The sequence below is a fragment of the Chelonia mydas genome, chromosome 3 (assembly GCF_015237465.2).
Source record: "Chelonia mydas isolate rCheMyd1 chromosome 3, rCheMyd1.pri.v2, whole genome shotgun sequence".
Classification (NCBI taxonomy): Eukaryota; Metazoa; Chordata; order Testudines; family Cheloniidae; genus Chelonia; species Chelonia mydas.
In genome coordinates, this window is record NC_057851.1 from 27,967,424 (window position 1) to 27,991,547 (window position 24,124).

A 24,124-nucleotide genomic window follows, 5' to 3' on the forward strand; every position below is an offset into this window, starting at 1 on the left:
CCAGGTCGATCTGTTTGTTACCTGGAGCAACAGGAGGTGCCCAGTGTTCTGCTCCTTTCAGAAGCACAACCCAGGTTTGATCTCGGATGTGTTCCTGCTTCCCAGGGGAGACCGTCTCATGTATGCCTTTCCACCATCCACTCGTGCATAGATTACTGCTGAAAATCCACAGAGTCAGAGCGAAAGTAATTCTGCTGGCCCCAGCATGGTCCCGCCAACATTAGTACACCACGTTTCTGGAGCTGTCTGTGGACATTCCTATCGTGTTACCACTCTACCCTGATCTGATGACACAGGACCACAATCGCCTTCGCTACCTGGACCTCCAGTCCCTCCATCTCACATCTTGGAAGCTTCACAGCTAAACCCAATGGAGCTCCTGTGCTCGGAACCAGTAAGAAAGGTCCTGTTTCTCAGCAGAAAACCATCCACCAGGGCCACTTACCTGGCCAAGTGGAAGAGGTTTCCTTGCTGGTGTGCCCAACATCACATTCCTCCACTCCAGGCATCTGTACCACTCATTCTGGAGTACCTTGTGCACCTCAACCAACAAGGTCTGGCAGTGTCATCCATCAAGGTACGCCTTGCTGCTATCTCAGCCTTCCATCTGGGCACATCTGGACGCTTCATATTCGCCAACCTTGTGATAGGATGTTTCCTTAAGGGCCTGGAACGGATATATCCTCAGGTTAGACAGCCTCTTCTGGCATGGGACCTTAACCTGGTCCTCTCCAGAATAATGGGACCCCCATTCGAACTGCTGGCGACTTGCTCCCTTCTCTGCCTGTCATGGAAGGTAGCCTTCCTGGTCGCCATCACATCAGCCAGGAGGGTGTTGTAGTTAAAGGCCCTTACCTCCAATCCACCCTATATGGTCTTCCACAAGGACAAGGTGCAAGTAGCCAAGACATTTTTCTACCTGTTTTCTATCCCAAGCCCCACAACGGTACCCAAGAGCAAAGTCTGCTGTCACTGGATGTTTGGCAGGTGTTAGCATTCTACATCGAGTACACAAAGCCGTTCAGGAGGTCAAACCAGCTGTTCGTGGCAGACTGAAGGAAAGGACTCCTGGTCTCATCTCAAAGATTATTTTCCTGGATCACGGCCTGTATCTGCACATGTTGTGAGCTGGCCAAGGTCCCAGCACCGCCTCTTAAGGCTCATTCCTCAAGGGCACAGGCCTCATCAGCTGAATTCCTGGCCCAGGTCCTGATACAGGAAATCTGCAGGGCAGCTACTTTGTGCTCGGTGCATACGTTCACCTCTCACTATGCCATCACACAGCACGCTAGAGTTGATGCAGCTTTTGGCAGAGCAGCGCTCCAGTCAGCAATTCCTTAACTCCAGCTCCACCTCTGGGGTAGAGCTTGGAAGTCACCTGACTGGAATCGACATGAACAAGCACTCGAAGAAGAAAAAACGGTTACTTACCTTCTTGTAACTGTTCTTCGAGATGTGTTGTTCACGTCCTTTCCAATACCCACCCTCCTACCCCTCTGTCGGAACAGCCAGCAAGGGGCGAGGTCAGCAGGGTCATATATTGAGCGCCATGAAGGCACCGCTCCAGGGGGCTCCACAGCCAACCCGACAGGAGCTGCTGGGGGAGAAATTTCCAGCAACTGTGCATGCAGAGCATGCACATCTGATTGCAATGGACATGAACAACACATCTCAAAGAACAACAGTTACAAGAAGGTGGGTAACCATTTTTTATAGAATTCAAAGCAGCGTTATCTGTTAAATCTTCCGTACCAGGTAGACACTCAGAGTGTAATTTCTTCCAACCAGCAGATGCACAGAATTGCAAATTGTTTTCATGACATTACCCCTCATATATGGGACTTGTTGGCTTACAAAGCTCAGTTGTTTTTACCTCCTGCAGGAGGATCATGTATAGTCTTCCCCTAACTGAAAGAAAGGCCTGAACAAAGGAAAAAATGGAGTAGGCCTCAGAGGCTTAGTAGGAGCTCCAATCATATGTTTGCATGCAGCTGCCTCAGCTACAGTACTTGGGGCACCAAAAGACTGCTGTCTTTTTGGTTCTGTGACTAATGAAATAGCCATCACAGGACTGCAACATGCATCATGGCTGATTCCTGTAGAAACTCCAGGGACAAGAACTGCCCACAAAGCTTGGCTTTTCAGACAGACCAATCAGTATCTCTGTTCCCTTCTAGCTGAGCTCTTAGGGAAGCTCAAACTCAAAGGGAACTCTGAGGAAAGGAGGTGTTGCAGGACAGAAGGAATGGTGGTCATCAACTTGGGACTACACCGTCAGTAGATAGAATAACCTTCAGAGAGAAATTCTTCCTCCTTCTACAACTCAGCCTTTTGCTCCCCTGATACCATCACACAATGACCTTGGATAACTCTTGCTCTAGCTCTGTGCTGTAAGCCCTGTGATATGCAGGCCCAGGCTCAGTATTGCCTCCAGACCTGGCCTGACTTACTCCATTATCTCTACAAAGAAAAGTTGGAGGGTGCTGGTACTTCTGTCTCTTCAAAAAAGCATCATCAGAAAGTCTAAACCATCACTCTTGCAGCAGCATTCTTATATATTGAGCCATTCTGACCTCTTCAAAAGGCCCTGTAGATGAATAAAGAAACCATTCTGTCTGCAGCATTTGCAGAAGCCAGTCCAGCTCACTCCCAGCCACAGAGACTTGGGGAGTTGATCAGCATAGGGGACCTATGTGAGATACCAAGAGAAAAGGCACACAAAGTTCCCAGTTCTTCTAAGATATAAACATATTGCATCTTATTGGAGGAACCCTTTCACCTCCCAGTTGGAAGTACTTAGCCCCTTTCAGGGCGCAGCCTCTGAGACTGCCCAACTCCTACATCTTTCACCTCTGAAAAGCTTCTAGCTCTGTCCTGAGCAGGGCAATAACAGTTTCAGGGAAAGAAAAGGCCCTTTACTTAACAGAAGAGACATTATGTCACAGAGCTCCTCTGGTAAATATGGTAGCCAGAGCACTAGAGACTTAGAGAGAAACAGGCTTAGGATTTAATGAAAAGAGAATAGGATGTTCTCTGCCCAGAGAAAGACATCCCCCTTTAGCTCTCTCAGACCTTTCAGCTTCGGAGCAGTCCTGTTTGACAGTCTGATCCTCACTGTAACCCAGCCATTGAGACAGTAGAGTATGGAGGTCAATTAACTCTGGCAAGGAGATGATCCACGGAATTGGTAAAGAGTTCCTGATCCTTATTCTTGGGATAAAGAGGACCTCATTCTCTAATTTACGGATGTTAACATTGGAGGTGTAAAAACTGATGCAATTAGTCTTAGAGTACCTAGTATTTAAATATTCATACAAAGCCCTCAAAGCTTTTTGCATGCTCTGACGAATGAATGATGGAAAATAGCAATCTCATGTATATAGTCCGTCAAGGAGATGTTAAAGTCCCCAGATCTGCTCCTGAGAGAATTTCATGTGGAATGCAAGAGAAGATGCAGCTGTATCCAGTTAAAAAGGAGAAATACTATCCTCTGAAGGCTCAGAATAGCACTGAAGATCCCCTTTGAGAGAAAAATGGAAACTTCATTTGCTGGACATTGAGATATTTGGGATCTTTTCTGCAAACTTCAGTCTACATTACCTAAGATCCTTCAGCAAGCATCAGATCACTGCAAAAACGAAGTAAATCAAGAGATTTTGTGGAAATGAGCAGTCAGATTGACTAAGATGCTGCCCTACTTTGGTTTGACCTCTCTACCTTGTGATACTACAGAAATATTAGGAATCTGTCTTCTTACTTTATGGCTTCTTTAATCAAAGCTGTGCAAGGAATGGGGGGAAATATCACAATGATTAGCCTGGTCTGAGTGCATAGACTGTGACTGAAGCAGAGGCCTTCTGACTGCTCCTTGAAAACCAGATTGACAACTTTCCCCTTTCAAGGAAAATTCTTGTTTGGGGAGGAATTCAGGTGGCTTCAGCAAATCACTGTCAAAGACTCCAGATCTCCCTCAGCAGTCTCCCATTTCAGCCATCTAGTATGGCTTCCAGACTTCCAGGGGCATCCAACAATACCAAAGTTTATTTAGCAGCCACAATCCTCGTTAAACAGGAGAGGTAGGTTCAACTGGAGAAACTTCATTCATGTTCAAAATCAGGATGAGACACACTCAAAGTTCAGACAAGGTCTGTAGATCTATGCCCACAATGCTATCATAGGCAGAAGGTTTAAAGACGTGTTCCATACCTATGCCTAATCAACAATATACACTTGAGTCATGGATACTGCAGCATCTGGGTATTCTGTAGAGTTAAATATAGCATTTTCTTATTCATCCTGTCCTAAAAGGAAGAGAATGCAATGGGTTTTTAATCACCAATTGTAAAAAGAAGCTACTGCCTTATCCCAGAGTGGCCATCATCTACTCTATTTATATTATAATGCAGAAAGCCGTAGCTGGCCTATCCCGCAACCTGGAATTGTAGAGTTAGCCTTTTCTTAGGGACCCCGGATTCAGAATGGAATCTCTGAAGTAGACTGCACAGGCATTAACTGGGGGTCATTTTTGTAGCTCCTTAAGGGTCTCTGTACTGTCCATTTACATGTCCTAATTTTACCTATTTTCTACCTGTAATCGTTATGGTCTGTGATTTTGGTTTAAAAGAAAAATCAGATCACATGTTGGTTTATGTTACTTGTGATAACCAAACCAATACTACTTTACAACTTGTCAGTCACACTCTAAATGGGGAGTCTAGAATATCTGACTGGACCTCTGTCATTGTAGCTCTGACAGCAATACGTTTCCTTGAGAAAACAGAAATTTGGTTTTGGTGTTTTTTGTTTTGTTTTTAATTCTGTTTTCAGCTGTTACTACTTATTTTCTTTCACAGAATTGAGGGTAAGGTGGGTGAGAAACTTTCTGTGGTTTACAAGTATCTTGGGATTGAGAGATTGGATAAGAAGCAATGGTGCAAGAGTATTTGTGATACTTATACTGTACTTTATCCAGGATTTCTTTTCATTGTTGCAATCTGGACTCTCTGGAATAAACCTAGTTGAAGCTTGAATTTAGGGAAGTTGAACTCATATCACTTTGAACCAGTATGCTAGCAGACCTGACATTGACTCTTCTTTTATTGATTGTTCAGCTAGGAGCAAGGAGCAAGGAGTATGGATAGTCAGGGCCTTTATGTTGCTAAATTAATGAAGTACTAGCAAGTGTTTTTAAGGATAAAACCTGTGCTTGGCTTTAAAAATTGTATTTTCTTGTAGCGCTTAACCTTCCCATTCTTCCAAAATAGCTTTTCATTTCATTTAAATTGGTTTTTCAAGCATTAAAATAAAAACAAAACAAGACCAAAAAACTCAGCCCCTAACTGGTCTTAGTGCCTAACCAAAAAAAAAGCTGTGTCTGTATCTGTCTGCTCTTTTAGGGCCTAATTCAAAGCCCATTGAAGTCATTTGAGTCATTGACTTCAGTGCACTTTGGATCAGGCCCATAGTATGCATACTCAGCTTTGTTAATACTGGAACCTAGGCTAAGTCACATTTCCTTTTTAATTTTTTTTCAATCTTGAAAGATATGCTTTAAAAAAGAAATAAGAGGCGTTACCAGGAATAGTCATTTTGTCAGAAACCACTTCTGGAATAGGAACTTTTGAAGGCCTTAAATGTTTCCCAAACTACTTACTTTGGGACATGTTTTTCTCAAAATAACATAAATGGGTTAATTTTATTTTTGGTGAAACACTGTGTTTATTGTATTGTTTCAATTAAATCGATTATTACTTGCAATTTTTTGCAATTACGTAGACTGGTATGGTGCGCTGTGATACAGCTGTTGGAACGCCTGACTACATATCGCCTGAAGTCTTGAAGTCACAAGGAGGTGATGGCTGCTATGGACGGGAGTGTGATTGGTGGTCCGTAGGAGTTTTTCTCTTTGAGATGCTTGTTGGTGAGTAATAATTTAGTTCATTAAATTTTTCCCCCATCCCCTTCTGGAAACTTCTATTCAAGAACTTTTATCATAGAATCATAGACTATTGGGGTTGGAAGGGACTTCAGGAGGTCATCTAGTCCAATCCCCTGCTCAAAGCAGGACTAACACCAACTAAATAATCCCAGCCAGGGCTTTGTCAGGCCGGGCCTTAAAACCTCTAAGGATGGAGATTCCACCAGGTCCCAAGGTAACCCGTTCCAGTGCTTCATCACCCCTTTCCTAGTGAAATATATTTTATGATTCAATTATCCTTATATAGCAACAAGTAAGACATATGGATGCATCGAGACAGTTCAGCCTGTGATTGCTTCTGCTTTTGGCTAATTCTTGTACTCTCCAGTCAGGATTTTCCATTGTAAAGCACTGGACCATTAGGTCATGTAATGTATATGAATATTAGATCCATTATAGAGGACCCTAGCCATCCAAGGTTGTAAACGAGCCTCAGAGTCTAGTATCAGAGCATTGGTGAGGAGTCTGGAACTGAGCATGATTACTCACTATCCATACCAGCATGTTCGGGGAACACTGCAGGAACAGATACGTTTCTAAGGTTCTGGGGGCAGGAAAGCTCCTCCCAAGTCTGCAGTCATTGAAATGTTAATGCCTCTGAGGATGAAGCACATTTGACTTATGAAGGCTAATTAGTAAGTTGCATCCCAGGATCAATTTAATCAATGCACCTTAATAGTTAATATGTTAGAAGTCTGTCCTATAGTGCCAAGACAGAACTTCATTTTCATTTTTGTTTTGAGGTTGGGACCTTTTTTCTCTCCTCCAGTACATCTTCAAATGTGGGGAACACCAGTATTTTCAGAGGTCTGAGTTTTTATCGTTGAGGGGCTCACTAGCTTAGTTTTCTCTATAATCTGGGGTTTCATTTGGGAGAGTTAATGATACTTCATGGTTTGTATACATTTCCTCTCCTATGGCCCATCTTGTTTGTGATGCTTCTAATTACCACGTTTCTCCATCTCTATTAGTTTTTTTCCCCCCTCTTACTCCTCAACCTCATTTCCTTCTCTTCTGCATGCTCTCCTCTTCTTTGCTTCCTTCCTGTTTGTTTCATTGTGACTCTTAGAACCATAGAAATGTAGGGTTGAAAGGGACCTCGAGATTCTCCCTGCACAGAGGCAGGACCAAGTATACCTAGACCATCTGTGTCAGGCATTTGTCTAACCTGTTATTAAAATCCTCTAATGACTGGGTTTCAACAACATCCGTTGGTGACCTATTCTAGTACTTAACCACCCTGATAGTAAGAGAGTTTTTCCTAATATCTAACCTAAATCTCCCTTGCTGCCGATTAAGCTGATTACTCCTTGTCCTACCTTCAGTTGACATGGAGAACAGTTGATCACCATCCTTTATATAACAGCCCGTAACACATTTGAAGACTGTTATCAGATTCCTGAAAGTCTTATCTTCTGAAGAAGAAAACATGCCAGTTTATTTTACCCTTTCCTCATAAGTCAGGTTTTATAAACCTTTTGTAATTTTTGTTGCTCTCCTCTGGACACTCTCGAATTTCTCCAAATCCTTAAGTGTGGTACCCAAAACTGGACACAGTAGTCCATCTGAGGCCTCACCAGTGCTGAGTAGAGTAGGACAGTTACCTCCTGTGTCTTCCCTATGACACTCCTGTTAATGCATCCAAGAATGATATTAGCTTTCTTTTTACAGCTGCATCACGTTGGTGACTCATATTCAATTTGTGATCCACTATAACCCCGAGATCCTTTTCTGCGGTACAACTGCCTAGCCAATTATTTCCCATTTTGTATTTGTGCATTTTATTATTCCTTCCTAAGTGAGGTACTTTGTATTGTCTTTATTGAATTTCATCTTGTTGGTTTCAGACCAATTATCCAATTTGTCCAGGTTGTTTGGAGGACAGGATTAGAATTTTTAAAAGTGCTTGCAACTCTTCCTAGCATAGTGTCTTCTGCAGATTTTATAAGCATCCTCTTCACTCCTTTCTCCAATTCATTAATGAAACTGGTGAATAGTATTAGATCAGGATACACCCTGTAGGACCCCACTAGATAAGTCCGCCCAGTGTGACAGCAAACCATTGATACTTTGGCCTTTCAACCAGTGGTGCACCCACCTTTCAACAATTTGATCTAGACCACATTTCCCTAGTTTGCCTATGAGACTGTAATTTGAGATGGTGTCAAAAGCTTTACTAAAATCCCCATCTGTCCACTAGGTCAGTAGCCCTATCAAAGAAGGAAACTAGGTTGGGTTGGTATGATTTGTTCTTGACAAATCCATGTTGGCTATTAATTATCACCTTCTTATCCTCTAAGTGTTTATAAATTGTTGAATAATTTGCTCCAGTATCTTTCCAGGTATCAACGTTAGTCTGACTGGTCTATTATTCCCTGGGTCCTCTGTGCTCTCCTTTTTGAAGATAGGTACTATATTTACCCTTCTCCGGTCCTCTGGGACCTCACCCTTCCTCTATGGTTATGTCTCCACTGAAATTGAAAACCTGCGGCTGGCCCGTGACAGCTGATTCTGGCTTGCGGGGCTGTTTAATTTCACTGTAGATGTCTGGGCTTGGGCTGAAACCCAGAGTCGAGGGCCTTGTGAGGTCAGAGGGTCCCAGAGCTCGGGCTGCAGCTCAAGCCAGAACGTCTACACCACAATTAAACAGCCCCACAGCCCAAGTCCTAGGAGCCCGAGTCAACTGGCAAGGGCCAGCTGCAAGTGTTTAATTCCAGTGTAGACATATACCCTATGAGAGCTCTAACATCATCACTAATGGTTCCGGGATTGCTTCAGCTATTACCTTAAGGCTTAAGATCTTAGTGTGAATTTTATTAAAGTCTGCCCACTTGAATATATCTGACTTATCTAAATATTCTTTAACTTTTCATTTCCCTGTGGTTTGTGTCTTCTCTCCACGTCCCGTCCCCCCGTTAATATTAATTGTATTAAGCATCTGGATAAATTCTCTTTCTTAGAGAAGACTGAAACAAAATAGACATTAAACATCTCAGCCCTCTTGGTGTTGTCCATTATTATCTCTTCTTTCCTGCTATGTAGTAGACCTACACTTTCTTTCATCTTTTTTTTTTATTGCCTTATATGTCCCTGTTAAGTGTAACTCATTTTGTGCCTTAGCCTTTCTGTATTTTGTCCCTACATGCTTGTGCTATTCTTTTGTGCTGATCCTTGGCAATGTGTCCATGTTTCTATTTCTTGTAGGATTCCTTTTTGGTTTTCAAGTAATTGAAGAGACTCCTGATGCAGCTGTATTGGCTTATTATTATCTTTCATTCATATCAGGATAGTTTGCAGTTGTGCCTTTAATATCATCTCCTTGATAAACTGCCAGCTCTTCTGAACTCCTTTTTCCCCTTAGATTTTTCCTGTTTCCCCATCTCATCTCCTGGGAATGTTTCTGTTTAGGTTTTAACCTGTTTATGGTTCCTCTGCCCTTACTGTTATTTCCTTTTCTCTGTTCATTCTTCATGACCTTAGTTAAGGCTTTGACACAGTGGATCATTTTGTCTCCCAGCATTACCTTCATATGGATAGTTACATGAGCCTCCCTTTTCCCCTCCTGTCCTGGATCCACTGTTATTTGCATAACCAGTCTTTTTTGGTTGCTGATGACTGCTCCATCTCTCTGCACCATCGTTCCTGCTCCTTTGTATCTCACAGTAGTTTAGTTGTCAGTTTGCTTTTTCCATCTACTTTCTCCTCAGATATCTTATTTCAGCCTTTAACTACCTTTACAGTCATGATACTCAACTATGTCTACCTTTTACTATTTTTCAATGACTCCTGCTTGTGCACACTCTCTCCTTATACTGAGCTGTGGCTCAACTTCATTCAACTAAATGTTTACACATATAAGTGTTTTCTCTTAAATAAGAGCATCATCAATCTGCCTCTTTGACTTGAACCCGACAATACATATAACTGATGTATTGCTTATCTCTGATTTACTCCTCCTGCATCTATATTGTTTGTTTGTAAATGTTCTTCTCAACATTTCAGCAACATTGCCCATGTACAATACTGCCTAAAGTCCAACTTCACTGAAGTCCGCATCCATGGTTTCCTCTCTTCTTTCGTGGACTATTGCAGATAGCTTCTTTTCACCACCAAGGATATGCAGACTATTGCTGCTTGCCTTCTCACACACACAAAGTTCAGCTATATCATCCCCATCTTAAAACCACTCCAATGCCACCTCATTAATTTTAGGATCCAGTTCAAAATTACCTTTTCAGTTTTAAATACCTTGGTAGACTTAAGTTCTCTGTAAGCTGTGCGGACGTGCAACAGCCTATTTAGTGCCGTGCAGGCACTCCGGGAACCCACCCAACCAGGACCGCAGCCAGGGAAGAGGTACCCCTCTGCCAGCCCCAACCTAGCCCGGCCCCCAACCTGCCGCACCTGGGGGAGGGGCGCCTGTCCCCCGATCCCAACTCGGCCTCGGACCTGCCTCCCCCAGCCCGAACCCAGCCCTAGCCTGGTGCCTATCCCATGGCCCCAGCTCCGGAGCTGCTGCGATGGGGAGAGGTGCCCCCCCCTCCCCGCAGCCCAGGTGCTGCAGGGAGGAGAGAGAGCTGGGGGGAGTCCTCTCTCCTTGCCATAGCCCCAGAGCACTCTCCTGCACCCCAAGCCCCTCATCCCCGGCCCCACCCCAGAGCCTGCACGCCAACCCTCTGCCCCAGCCCTGTGCCCCTTATCCCCAGACCCAGCCCTGAGCCCCCTCCCACACTCCAAACCCCTCGGCCCCACCCCTACCATATGAATTATGTTATGTGCACCAATATGAAGATGACGTGTCACACATCACCTCCATATTGGTGCACATAACAAAATTCATTCTGCACATAGGTGAGAAAAATTAGAGGGAACATTGCAGTAGACTTGCTTCAGCTTGTCAAACAATCCTTCTTTCTATTGCCGTCCATTCCTTCTGCTAATATAGCTCTGAACACTTTTAATAAAAAACAAAACAAAACACAATCCTTTGCAGCTCTTGCAGTCAGGAACACCAGTTGAACCTCTTGGCCTTGTTGATTTCCGTATTTCAAATTTCAGCTGAAAATATCTGTTCTCTCTTGGCTTTACTTCTGAATAGTTCTGCTTCTGACTTCATCAATTTTAATTTATATTTAAAATAAGGCTGTAGAGCATTTTGGGATACAGTTTATATGAAAGGTGCTACACCGAATGAAATTGTATTACATTTTATTGTACATTAGATACAAAGCTGAAGTATTAGTTGGAAAGCAGAGAATTGGGCTGCCAAGAGAGGGATTGCCTTAGTTGAGGGGATACTAGGGTGGTGATGAAAGGCTTTGATAGGAGCCTTTTATGATGGTGCTGAAGAGAAAAGGGGAGAGAAGACCCTTTTAGAGTGAAGAAGGAGGGAGCATTGGTAGACCATGGAATCTGTGCATCTGATGGATGTAGGGTGACCAAATGTCCCGATTTTTGGGTCTTTTTCTTATATAGGCTCCTATTACCCCCCACCCCCTCTCCCAATTTTTCACACTTGCTGTCTGGTCACTCTAAATGGATGATTTCTGTAGGAACCAAACTAGGACTAGTTGGGAGGTCACATCAGAGTCTGGGAGTTTGACACTAATGTAAATGCTAACTTGTTCTTTCTTGGAGCCTATTTGTGTTTGGTTCTTCTCTTTTATATCCTCCTCAAGAGCAAAATGGCTTCTATGAATTGGTTTGTAGAGACTAATAAACTTTCCACATGGTGAAAATGTTCTAATTGCTGATAATTTATCGAATCTGTTAAATCAGAATGCCTTTTTCTGCTGAATGTTTTCCTCCTGATGGACAAAATAGGTAACTTGCTCACTAAACATATTCCTCAGGGGCTTTTTTCATTAAAGTGTGTTTCAACTCTGAAAGAGAATTATGTAAAAATGTCCGCCACTTGGTCAATGGATTTGTTCTTTTTGCATATTCAGAGTGTTAGCTGATCACTTTGGTGACAAATACATTTTGATTGCTGTTTGTTCTTGTTAGAAGTGCAGAACTGACACCACTAAGAGTTAATTGTGAATTCTATTCCATAACATGCATCAACCGAAATGTTTAATGGTTCCAATCAATTACTCCTATCCAAGCCCCTTGAAGTCAGTGGATTTACAAAGGTGTTACTGAGGGCGTAATTGAAAGACACTGTATGAGTATGACAGATCTGTTTTGGTGTGCAGAAACTTCAGTAATGATGGTGGAAATATCGTAGCTTGATTCCCCTGGGCATAGGCTTAGTTTGTAGTGTGGGTATTTAGGGGGGAAATAGTTTTAGTTGTAAACAGAGTACATATGATTTTTTTTAAAAATTGAGATACAATAAACATGGATCAAGCAATCCCATTTTTATAGAGCCACTTTTCAGAATAAGCCTGAACTTTATAATTTATAGGTCTGCTTTCTTTTTTCTCTGTTTATCTTAAAATACTTAAATTTTAAATTAAAAATCTTAACATTTATGCATGTTTCATTTTAGGGGACACTCCATTTTATGCAGACTCCTTGGTAGGAACGTATAGTAAAATCATGGATCACAAGAATTCATTAAGTTTCCCAGATGATGTGGAAATCTCTAAGCATGCAAAGAACCTCATCTGTGACTTTTTAACGGACAGGTATGTGTGTGTACTACATTTGTACAATCTCTCTTATAGTGGGTGCAAACATACTTGAGGTATCTTAGAACAATGGATTCCTTCCCCTTAATTGTGCTATCTAAATCATTCTCATTTTGTGAGAAATTAACCTTATCTCCTGCTTTCTAGTGGCTGGTTGTTGTGCAAGCTCTATGTTATGTTTAACTAAAACTAATGTTTTCATGAGTACTTCTGGCAATAACTACATTGTCCGCACTCTTCCTAAGAATTCAAAATTGCCCCAAAGAAAATCTTTCCTGGTGCCATGCAAACAAGGTCCAAAATACAGTAACAATGTTTGAAATACATTGTGAGTTCCTTGAGACAGGGACCAACTTGTCTTACATTCATTAAGCGCTGAGCGTGTCGTCAGCGCGCAGTAAATAATAATGAAAACAGATACCTTATCAAAAATAGAGAATTTTATGCAGAGAGTTATTCCAGTTTTCTTAGAAGAGATTTTCTTAGATATGCTTTTTAAAACCGGCTTTTGAGGTAAGAATTTACAAGTATAGCTAATTTCCCCACAAAGGGGAATGATTCTGGATGTAAACTGCTAGATGAGATCTCGTCTTGTGTAGTAGAGCTCCTCATTGGTATTAAGCTGATGTAGCATGTTCTTGCCCCAGCCACCTCCACCTCTCTCTCTCCCTTCCTCCCTCTCACCTATGTTTTGCTATCCTCCCGTGCCAGGCACTAGCACAGCCTAGGAGATGCTGCAATGGGCACAAGAGCTACACAGTGCAGAATCAGAGGAATAACTAATTCCCTGGTGCCCTCGTGCTCCCTAGTGCTGAACAGAGCCTGGCCACAGTAGAGAAACTAGCCTGGTACCTGACTCTGTAGAATGATTGATTTAAAAAAACCAACAACTAAAAAAACTTAAAGAAATATGTATCTGGTGGTATGTACTAGTTCTTTATTTCAAAGAGGGACTGTCTGGTCTGTTGAGTAAGATAGCATGCAGCTAAAGAAATACCATTCATGAAAGAGCTGCTTTAGTAGGGATTTGTCTTGTTCAAGACACAGGATGGCTGAAAGGTGGAGAGGAGATATGAGAAGAGTTTAATAATATAAACGTGTCCAGGAGTACTTCCCCCACGTGTGTACGTCTTCCTGTTTATATTAAATGTGTGCTTGGGGGATTTATTTAAAACAGATGCTCTCTTTCTGTATACATAATCACTACTGAAGCACTTAAAGTGACAAGAAGGAATGAGCATCTATCGTGACTTATCTGTTCAAGTCCATAAGTTGTTTTTATGTTCTGAGAGTTATGTTAAAAGATAGTCTTATATAAAGAATGTTTGTTGTCACATCTAAAACTTGCCACATGGTGTCTTCGTTGTAAATGTAAGCAACAGGCATGTAAGGGTTATTTTTCAGGGGAGGAGGATACAAGTTTTGAAATATTTATTTCATTGGGATTTTGAATAACCGTTCTGTGTACTAAGCCAGACCTCCCTTCGTTTACGTCCTAAGGTTTGTCATGTGGTTTGGCAGACTTTCTAAGTTTGCAGTTAATTTTTTTTATTTAAAACTTGTGCCTGTGTGCTCCCTTTCTACACAAAATCTAGATGGAAAAATATTTTACTCCACACGTGGCAGATTCAGAATTCTAGCCATTTTAGTACGTGCAGAGAGAGTGCCTGCTAAGAAACTGGGAGCATTTTTAATATGAGAAACAACAGATGATTTGATTTTAATTAAAGTTTGCCTGAATTACATTGACTGCCCATATCTCTTTGAACCTTAATTTTGTTTAAAGTCTCTGTGCACTTAAGCGCAAAGTCACAAGTTACTTAACAAAAATGGAGTACTGATTTTTCTAATGTGAAATTGGGTTAATTACTATGTTTAGAGAGGTGCGACTTGGGAGAAATGGTGTAGAAGAAATTAAACAGCACCCTTTCTTTAAGAGTGATCAATGGAACTGGGATAACATTCGAGAGAGTAAGTAAACTGTAGTTTATATTTTGAATATGTTCAATATTTGCATAAACAGCTACTGTTTTAACAGTGTGGAATTAAAAATGTAAATCACTTAAAATATTCACATAACAGTTTTGTACAGTAATTTTTTGGGTCTCAAGGGGTGTCACATAGGCTGTTTTTCTTACTATTGTTCTTGTTTATAATAAAAGAAATGTCAGTATGGGTTCATAAACATCCCCCCCCCTTCCTCTTTTTGCCATGCTATAAATATAGAGAGAGTGCATTTGTTTGAATAACAAGTTTGATCTTTTATTTTTTTAACAAATGGCTACATAGTCAGTTGTACTTTCCTAACTTGCTTACCTCCTGAAGTTGTATGAGTACTGTCTAACCTACCACTTAGAATCATTTAAGTTCATAGAACTTAATTGCCTCTGGCAAAAATTTAGCTGTTTTAGTTTACCATTTGATCAAGACTTCTGTAATCAGACACACTTATTGAAGCTTATTCATATAGTTAAGATAAAATTGGGATTAAATATCTGACCTAAATCTGGATGCTTTAGAAAATGTATGTTTTATGCAATAAAAACTGCCTTCTTTGGCAAACTGAGTTATTTAAATGATTTTCTTTGTATTGCATGGTAACAGATCACTTCAAAACATTTACTTTGTCAGATGTGGGTGTGGAAAGAATTATTTTATTAATCCAAAAATATTAATGGATCTGCTATGTGATAAATAATATAAAATAAATGATGAAATTACTGTATGCCATATTTACCTTTCATTATATAATGTGTTGATATATCCACAACAGAATGTTGAATCTTACCATGAAGTTGACCATTTTTTCCTTTGTAGCTGCTGCTCCTGTTGTACCTGAGCTTAGCAGTGACATAGACAGCAGTAATTTTGATGACATTGAGGATGACAAAGGAGATGTGGAAACCTTTCCAATCCCCAAAGCCTTTGTGGGAAACCAGCTGCCTTTTATAGGATTTACCTACTATCGAGAGAATCTGTATGTGATGTATTTTAATGTGCATCTTATCAAATACAGTTGAAAATTATTTTATTACATTCCTCTCCTTTTGCTTTAAACACACATCTACTTTTACACTGTAAAATTGTTGAATATGTGAAATGTGGAGTTTAAATTGGATTTATCAAAATATGCCAATTTTTGGATGTTTCTAATTTTTATGTAGTAATTTATAAAATTGCTGTTGTACTCCAGCATATGTACTGGATTTTTGGATTAGCTAATTTTAGAAAAAAGTGTACAACTAGGACATACATTGTGTTAGGGCTGTTTCTTTTCATTACTATTTATGGTGAATTTGCATTATTAGTCATGTGTATTGTATCTAAATAATTATAGAACTATTGTAAGTATTCATTTAAACATTAGAAACTTGTGTTGAACTGAAAAAGTCTGAACGTTTACTTTGGCCAAGAGAACATTCAAATGAAAACTCATACTGAATAAAAATGGCTTCATTCGGAGAATAGCCTAGCAGAGGTTAAGACTTGAGAGAATTGATTAAAATGAGTTGATTGGCATGGTTGCTAGAGTTGTTGAAAACTTGAATAAGAGTTGTTTTTTTTCTGACAGGTTGCTAAGTGACTCTCCTCAGTCTTGTAGAGAAAATGAATCCATGCAATCCAGGAAAAATGAGGTAAGTACTTTTTTTTAATAAACATTAAAGTATGTTTAAATTATTTTGCTGTCTGTTAAGACTTGCACAGTGGATTTAAACAATATTCAGTTATGAATAGTTAATTTGTATTGCTTAATGTTAGAATATTTCTGTATAATTACTGACAGATTCCATCTGTAAACATGAAAATGTCAAACTACTACATGAAATTGTGCAGTATACATTTTAGATGAAAGGATTGTGTTTATATAGTATTAGTTTAATTTAGAAATTTAAAAAGGTGTATTAATATTTTTATAAATTTCTGCAACCATTGAAAATGTATTCCCTGTAGTAGAGAATATTAGTTCTAATAAAACAAATATTTGTAAATTCTTTAACATTTTGTAATTAAAACATGATTAGATTCCAAGATGACCTTCAAAGTATAAAATATTCTAAGTCTGAAATTTTATTAAGCATGGTGAGACCATTTAAAAAAAAAAAAAGATTTGTAGGAAATGTTTCTTGTTCTTTGCCTTTTTAATGCTCATGATTAAAAAAAATGTTTTCTTCTTTTTATAGGACAGCAAAGAGGTAGGTGCATTATTTTGAATCATGAAAGAAATTAAGATAGCTAAGTTAGTTTTTGTCAGCATGAAGTAATAGATCTTAAGGGTTTATCCCAGTAAACTGCTAACAGTAGATTAATTTGTTTATGAATAAAAGAACTTGTAAATTGCTTTTAAGAAAGAGCCTACAGTTATAAGTGAAATAAGGTTAATATTTGTTCAGATTTATACTATAGTTACCTTTAATTCCTATTTGGCAACCACAATTTACTTTGCAAATAAACGTGTAAGGCTCTGTTCACCACAAAAGATTTTGCTCCAGGGAACGTTGTAGATTTTGGCTCCACATCTAAGTGATTTATTGCTAATTTGTCCAGGGCATGGAAAGTAAATTTTCACACAGTACTGGTGAAGGAATGGTTGTGAGCATAAAACTGACCCTCAGTATGAGTGAGTTTTGAAGCAGGAAGGTTTATTCAGTATTTGTGGCTAGCCAACTGAGTTTATTCACTAAGATGGCAGAAAGTCTGATAGGATTTTTGTGTATCTCAAAATAAACAAATACACTAACCATTATTGATCTTAGCCCTCTCTTAGTAAATCAAGGGGATTATGCCATTAATTAAAAATTGTGAGGGTTGGTAATTTTTAAACCTTTAAAAACAGCCGTGGAAAAAGCTCATGCCATGCATCGGCAAACATAAAAATAAATACACCCTGTGCTTCTGTACTGCCTTTCCATCATACTGTGCAGATTAGTAGTGTGTGGTGCTCTTTAAAAGGAGGCTATTGCCATTTAAAATTGCATGCAGTGTCTGCTGAATTCTTCCAATAGTTTTAGAGCCAAGCATATGTGACATAGTCCCTTCAATTGTATGTTTCAATAGCAAATATTTTATTTTTCTGTATTTCTGATTAATAAAATACAAAGGATTGATAAAATGCTATATTTGTGTTGCCAACTCTTGTCATTTTTATTATGAATATCACAGTATTTCATGTTTTTCTTAATGCCCCAGCTCCTATAGTCGTGTAATTGTGACCATCTCAAATTTTGGTTTTTTTAAAATGTTTCTTCCCCTTATGTTTGCAGAAAAAAGTTTGAAAACATGAACCCTATAGACTCAGAAGCCCAGAAGGCAATTAAAAACTCCTAAATTTATGATTTTTAATCCAGTCTCATGAATTTTTGTGTATTGACTTATGGTTTTAGAATGTTGGGAATTGGCAGTATGGCGTTTTCCAAAATGTAATGGGGACAAGTTAGGTTCTGTGCAAGTGTTAGACTAAGAAATTCTCACTTTCTTTCATGATGTGTTCTACCTGAGCATGCTCAGAGGCATTCTTAAAATGTCATCCATTTTGGTCATATGCTCGATATAGTTTTTTTGGAGAGACTAATCCAAAGAATCTGCTCTCAAGAGTTGGGGTTAGAGAGAATAAAGGAGAGGGCAAGAAACAACATTCTATTCCTGTGGAGCTTTTGTGGTTCACCATCTGCAGCACATAATACTGTGATGGATAGATTTATTTTAATATTGTATGCAACAAGTTTTGTTTCTATGGATATCTTCATGAAGAATCTTCATGAGCGTTAATATCTTGCAGAGATGTAACTTTAATTCCCAGTAATCCAGTGGTGGTGGCTGGTTGAGAAATAATGTTCTGTTCCCATCAAATTGTAAGATTATATTGATTTTCATTGCTCGTCTGTCTTGGTTATTTAACTGAACTACACTCATTTTTACGGGATCGTATTTTATATGTGGACCATACTTTTTCTGACAGTTTGCACAGTTTCAGAAAAAAATGAGCAAGTTAGAAGAACAACTCAGTAATGAAATACAAGCCAAAGATGAACTAGAACAGAAGTGCAGGTAAGAGTTAGCGGTTTATATTTGGTATATTTATGCCAAACTTTTTTAATTTTCCATTTTAAAGACTTAAAATACAATTAAAAGCATACTTAAGGGATCCCAGCTCCACTAAGGAGATCCCATTTTAAACAGCCAATTTGTTAGCCCCATATGATTCCCTCTACCTTTAGAACATAACAGTGGCCGTACTGGGTCAGGCCAATGGTGCATCTAGCCCAGTAGGCTGTCTTGCGACAGTGGTCAGTGACAGATGCTTCAGAGGTAAGGAACAAAAGAGGGCAGTTATTGAGTGATCCATCCCATGTAGTCCAGTCCCAGCTTCTGGTAGTTGGAGGTTTAGGGATACTTGGAGCATGGAGTTGCGTCCCTGACCATCTTTTTGTTTTGTCTTTGGAGAAGACCACCTCTACTGGACAAATTATTTTTTTCTTGGTGCTTGTGTGGTTGCTTAAAGCAGGATTCACAAGACCCATCCATGTTGTTCTGTTTTTCATTATAACCAATGCTTGCTTTTGTTCTAATTGTTTTCATATTCCTCAGGTCTGTTAACGCTCGTTTAGAGAAGACTGTGAAAGAACTAGATGAAGAGGTAAATCAGTGTATTTTCTATTGCTTAAGTGTTCTTACATGTTTTAGGTATGTTTATGTTTCTCAGGATACACTAACTTTTAAGTAACAATGGAACTATGGCACAAGAACATGAGTTTATGTTCTAACAGTATACCCTAGCATAAATCTGCTGCCACTATTGCAATATCTTGGCAAGAGGAGGGTAGAGTGATTTCTGCATTATTTAATTGATTCCAGAATCATGTTTACTATGTCCTGTGCCTTAGTTAATAATTTATAGAGAAATAGCATGTGTGAATTGAATTCCAGTTAAAGATGCAGGGTTGATACTGTTGAAGGCTGAAATATTCCCTCCATAGAGCAGATAACAGGTAGTGGCAGTTCAAGCATCCCTCTACTGCCCCCATCCTTGTGCCTCAACCCTGATGTTCAGGGACCACCTCTGGAGGGGATGAATATAGCTTAGTTCTCATGCCCATTTAATCATTGGTTTTGCTGCTGAGTCTGCCACTTTTGCTGATGCTGCTTGTTCATTGCATGCTTGTTCACTGGAAACTAGACAGAAGCCCGCACAATCATTTAACATAGACTATCAACAGCCTTCATACAGTAACAGCTTTAGGGCACTGCCAGTCTGGAGTGGATTTGAACTGGCCTTACATCCTTTGCTGATCTCCTGACTATCCAGATTCCTTAGAAATAGAATTGTGTAACTATATAGTTATTTGCTAATTGTGTATTATTCTGCAGTTATATTCAAACACAGCTGTTAAGTGTTATGGTGTGTGTATACAGCAAGCAGATGGAATACATTTTTGTATATTTGTAAGTTAATTGGAATCCATGAGCTATCCTTTATAACTTTAAAGTAATACCATGGTTCTGTGTATTTTATTTGAACTTAACTATAATTATCTCCAGGTAACATCAAGGAAGAATGTAGAATCTGCATTAAGGCAATTAGAAAGAGAGAAAGCTCTTCTTCAGCACAAGAATGCAGAATACCAGCGGAAAGCAGAACATGAAGCAGATAAAAAACGCAATTTGGAAAATGATGGTATGTGGAACAGAACCTTAAACGTGGTACACGGGGATTTTAACATAAGATAACAGAACTGTTGTTTTGTTGGTAAGATCTGTTTAAAGATTGTGAATCAGTGTGTGATGGAGGTCACATATGATTATTTTATTATAGTTAACAGTTTGAAAGACCAGCTGGAAGATTTGAAAAGGAGAAATCAGAACTCTCAGATATCAAATGAGAAAATCAATCAGCTACAAAGACAGGCAAGTTATATTTCTGTGTGTGTGTGGGTGGGTGAGTGGGTGGGGGTGTGTGTGTGTGTGTGTGTTAGTGTTAATTTAAAGTCAGTGTTATAATGGGCTACTGAAGTTCAGGCTTCCTATTTAGCAGAAGAAAATTGCATGAAGTTACAGAAATTGCTCTTTAATATGAAATGTTGGTTTACTAATGTAATGTTAGAAAACATTTCCATATTTTTCCTTTTCCTTCAGTCCATAAATTGATGATTAATTTGTAATGGAGATGTCGTTTTTCATTTTAATTGTCTAAAATGTGTATTTATTAATCAATAGCTGGATGAAGCCAATGCTTTACTACGCACAGAGTCTGATACTGCAGCCAGGTTAAGGAAGAACCACACTGAAAGTACAAAGCAAATCCAGCAGTTGGAAGCTAATAATCGAGAATTACAAGATAAAAACTGCATGCTTGAGAATGCTAAACTCAAACTTGAGAAGGACTTCATCAATCTTCAGTCAGCCCTAGAATCTGAAAGAAGAGATCGAAGTCATGGGTCAGAGATTATCAGCGATCTACAAGGTATTACAGCAAATGTCTACATTAATTTGCGTTTCAGAAATACAAAAGAGTATAGTGTAATTATTTGATCTGGGAATTGTAACTAATTTTAATAAATTGTCCAAGTCAGTTGTATCTTTCCTTAATAAAATTGTATCGGTAGATGTAAAATGTTGCTAACACCTATTAAATGTGAATGTATTTGTTTTAACTTTTGTAGCTACCTTTTTTTTCTTTTTATTGCTAACTTTTTTTCTGACTGGTTGTTGTTTTGAATATTTTTAGGTCGAATATCTAGCCTAGAAGAAGAAGTAAAAAATGGAAAGAGTGCATTAGCCAAAGCAGAAGTGGAGAAGAGACAATTGCAAGAGAGGTTCACAGATTTGGAAAAGGTAACTGCACACGTTAGAGTAGAATGTATACTTGGTTTGCAGTATAAAAGGTAGAATATAAAATGATGGCATTAATAGAAACTAAACTGCATCAGATTGAAGCACCATGGTAGTTACATGAATTGGTAACTTTTTTCCCTAAATTTTCTCTTTAAATAATTTTCAGCATGTATAGGAAATCAGTAAATGTATTTTTAAGATAGAGGAATATCTTAGAGTCGTGGTTTTCAATCTTTTCTCATTTGTGGACCCCTAAAAATTTTTGAATGGAGGTTCGGACCCCTTTGGAAATCTTAGACATGGTCTGTGTACCGACCCCAGTGTATTAGAGGAATTTATTCTTGGTGTGTTGCACAGATTGCTTAGAAAGCTCCCTGTGCAACATGTTGAAAGATTGCCCATAGCAGATTAGATGTTATAGGGATGCTCTATTGTGTAGGCTGTATTGTGCACAAGGTTATTTTAGTCCCCATTGAAAAATCGGAACTTGCTGAAGTGTAGAGCTTTTTTACTTGTTGTATTGTAGAATGTGATTTGCACTACGTTTCTTTGCTTTAATATTGGCTACCTTTTCTCTGTGTGTATGTTCTGTGTTTTTCTCACTTAGATTACAGTCTGCTAGTCAGGAACCATGTTATTTTCTTTCTCTGTAAAATGCCAAGTAAAGCTACAGTTCCGTACAAATTTCTTTTAAAGCAGAAATTTTAAAGAAAACAAACTGCTGTTAGTAGCAAATCTATGAAAAACTTTTCTATTGGTATTAAGTTTTATAAAATCTTGCTTTCACAAATCCTAAATTTTGAACCATATTTAACTTGACATAGTACTCCCTTTTTAAGCCTCAATCTAATAATTTCCTACACACAGGAGTACCATTGCAACCATGCAGTGCCTCTTTGTGCCCACACTAAATCAATTGCAGGACTGAGGTCTTAAATTGTAAGCTCCTTGGAGCATGGACTATGTCGTCTTCTGTTAGTGTATTGCCTTTTAGTCATGCTCCATAGTATTACTATTTGTAACTATGTTAGCCTTAGTTTGCAGTCAAGAGTAACTGTTTTGTCAAATAAAAGTCAATTTCCTTTTTTCCTGTAACTTCAATAGGAGAAGAGCAACATGGAAATAGACATGACATATAAACTCAAGGTTATGCAGCAGAACCTGGAACAAGAAGAAGCTGAACATAAAGCCACAAAAGCACGATTAGCAGACAAAAATAAAATCTATGAATCTATTGAGGAAGCCAAGTCTGAAGCCATGAAAGGTATGCATACAATCTTAATTTTAAAATTATGTAATCTAGATGATATAAGTTTTATAATGCTAATTGTGAAGTTGAAATTTATAAGATTATACACTTCTGAATCATGTTAGGAAGCTGATTCAAGAGTTTTGCATATAAATTAAAAATTCTAGAGTTGCTCAGATCACATAAAGTAATCACATTTGGCATAGTTCTCCCCCACCCCCACTTCCCCGTTTGACCATCCCAAGAGTGGCCAAGGTTTGAATGCAGATGCTGTTTGAATTATACTCTCCTGCATGTTAGGGTTAAGGTACATTGGTGCAATGATTTAAGGATTCATGCACTGCCCTCTTGGTAGCTATTCTGGGGATAAATAAAAGGATTTTAGTACAGGCAGTCACTCCATGTCATGTACATTAACCTCTTTGAATGACTCTGCATATTCCCACTTATAGGCCTGTTGGTGCCTAACGGTAGAACCAGGCCGTATTCATTGGAGCAGTTGTACGCCCTCTCCTATACTTCCCCTCAGTGTTTTTGAACATTCTGAGCACGAGGCCATATAAGGAAATGCTGGGGGTCCTCTACCACCTAAGTTCCTGTCAACTGCTATGCTAAATGGAAATGAACTGCTCTGATCCATTCAGATCCAGGGGTTTTTCTCCATTGAGCGTACCTTTGGTAATTTTTGTGGTGGTTGTTTTTAGTGTGTAGTGTAATTGAAGTATAGTAATAAGTGTAGATGGTTTTGTAGAGTTGGTAGGTTTGATTCCGTGTTATGGCAGAATAAAAAAAAAAAAAGAAACTGGATTTAAGAGACATACTTTGTGCTCATCTGTCCTCCCAGTGTTGGGCAACCATATTAGGTGCCTGAAGTCCTTGGGGGAAGGTCATTCTCCTTCTGTGTGTTTCATTTGCTGGACTTTCATGCCCAGACTGTTCAAAGAGGGGCAGAATAGGCTCCAGATCCTTCCTTTAAGGAAGCTCTAGCTGCTAAACCGTCTGGTTCTTGGGTGGTCATCAGATGCAAAGCCTAAGAGACTAGGTTTGGTGCCTGTGGCTTTCTCCAGGAAGCTTGCTTACTAAAGGTTCCAGGGTGTCAAGCTCTGCATCAATTCTAACTCCGGATCCTTCTGTTAAAGTTGCCAAGGCTTTGAAGCATTGTTGGTGGGAAAATGGCTGTCTGTTTTCTAAGGATCCTAGACCCACATCCTGAAGAAGAGCTCTATATAAGCACAAAAGCTTATCTCTTTCACCAACAGAAGTTGGTCCTGTAAAAGATATTAAGTCACTCACCTTTGTGTGTCTCATAATTTTATCATCAGTTTGTCATGCCATCTAATACCTTTCATCCCACAGGAATCCAAAGTATGTTAAATTGTAGGCACCCAAGTTTAAAATTTTGGCCACAGCTAGGCACCTAAATAAGTGTCCTTA

General features: G+C 39.2%; 1 protein-coding gene across 2 annotated transcripts in view; it reads left to right on the top strand.

The window, feature by feature from the left end:
- ROCK2 (Rho associated coiled-coil containing protein kinase 2) overlaps nucleotides 1–24,124 on the top strand; it is a 177,479-nt gene that overhangs the window by 99,493 nt on the left and 53,862 nt on the right. For both annotated transcript variants that reach the window (XM_007063284.4, XM_043542258.1), the window contains exons 6-18: nucleotides 5,776–5,920; nucleotides 12,471–12,609; nucleotides 14,492–14,583; nucleotides 15,430–15,589; nucleotides 16,184–16,247; nucleotides 16,794–16,805; nucleotides 18,569–18,657; nucleotides 19,198–19,246; nucleotides 20,149–20,284; nucleotides 20,423–20,514; nucleotides 20,824–21,070; nucleotides 21,335–21,441; nucleotides 22,546–22,705. In XM_007063284.4, coding sequence (XP_007063346.2) covers nucleotides 5,776–5,920; nucleotides 12,471–12,609; nucleotides 14,492–14,583; nucleotides 15,430–15,589; nucleotides 16,184–16,247; nucleotides 16,794–16,805; nucleotides 18,569–18,657; nucleotides 19,198–19,246; nucleotides 20,149–20,284; nucleotides 20,423–20,514; nucleotides 20,824–21,070; nucleotides 21,335–21,441; nucleotides 22,546–22,705 — 1,492 coding nt within the window. The remainder of the gene's footprint in view (nucleotides 1–5,775; nucleotides 5,921–12,470; nucleotides 12,610–14,491; nucleotides 14,584–15,429; nucleotides 15,590–16,183; nucleotides 16,248–16,793; nucleotides 16,806–18,568; nucleotides 18,658–19,197; nucleotides 19,247–20,148; nucleotides 20,285–20,422; nucleotides 20,515–20,823; nucleotides 21,071–21,334; nucleotides 21,442–22,545; nucleotides 22,706–24,124) is intronic.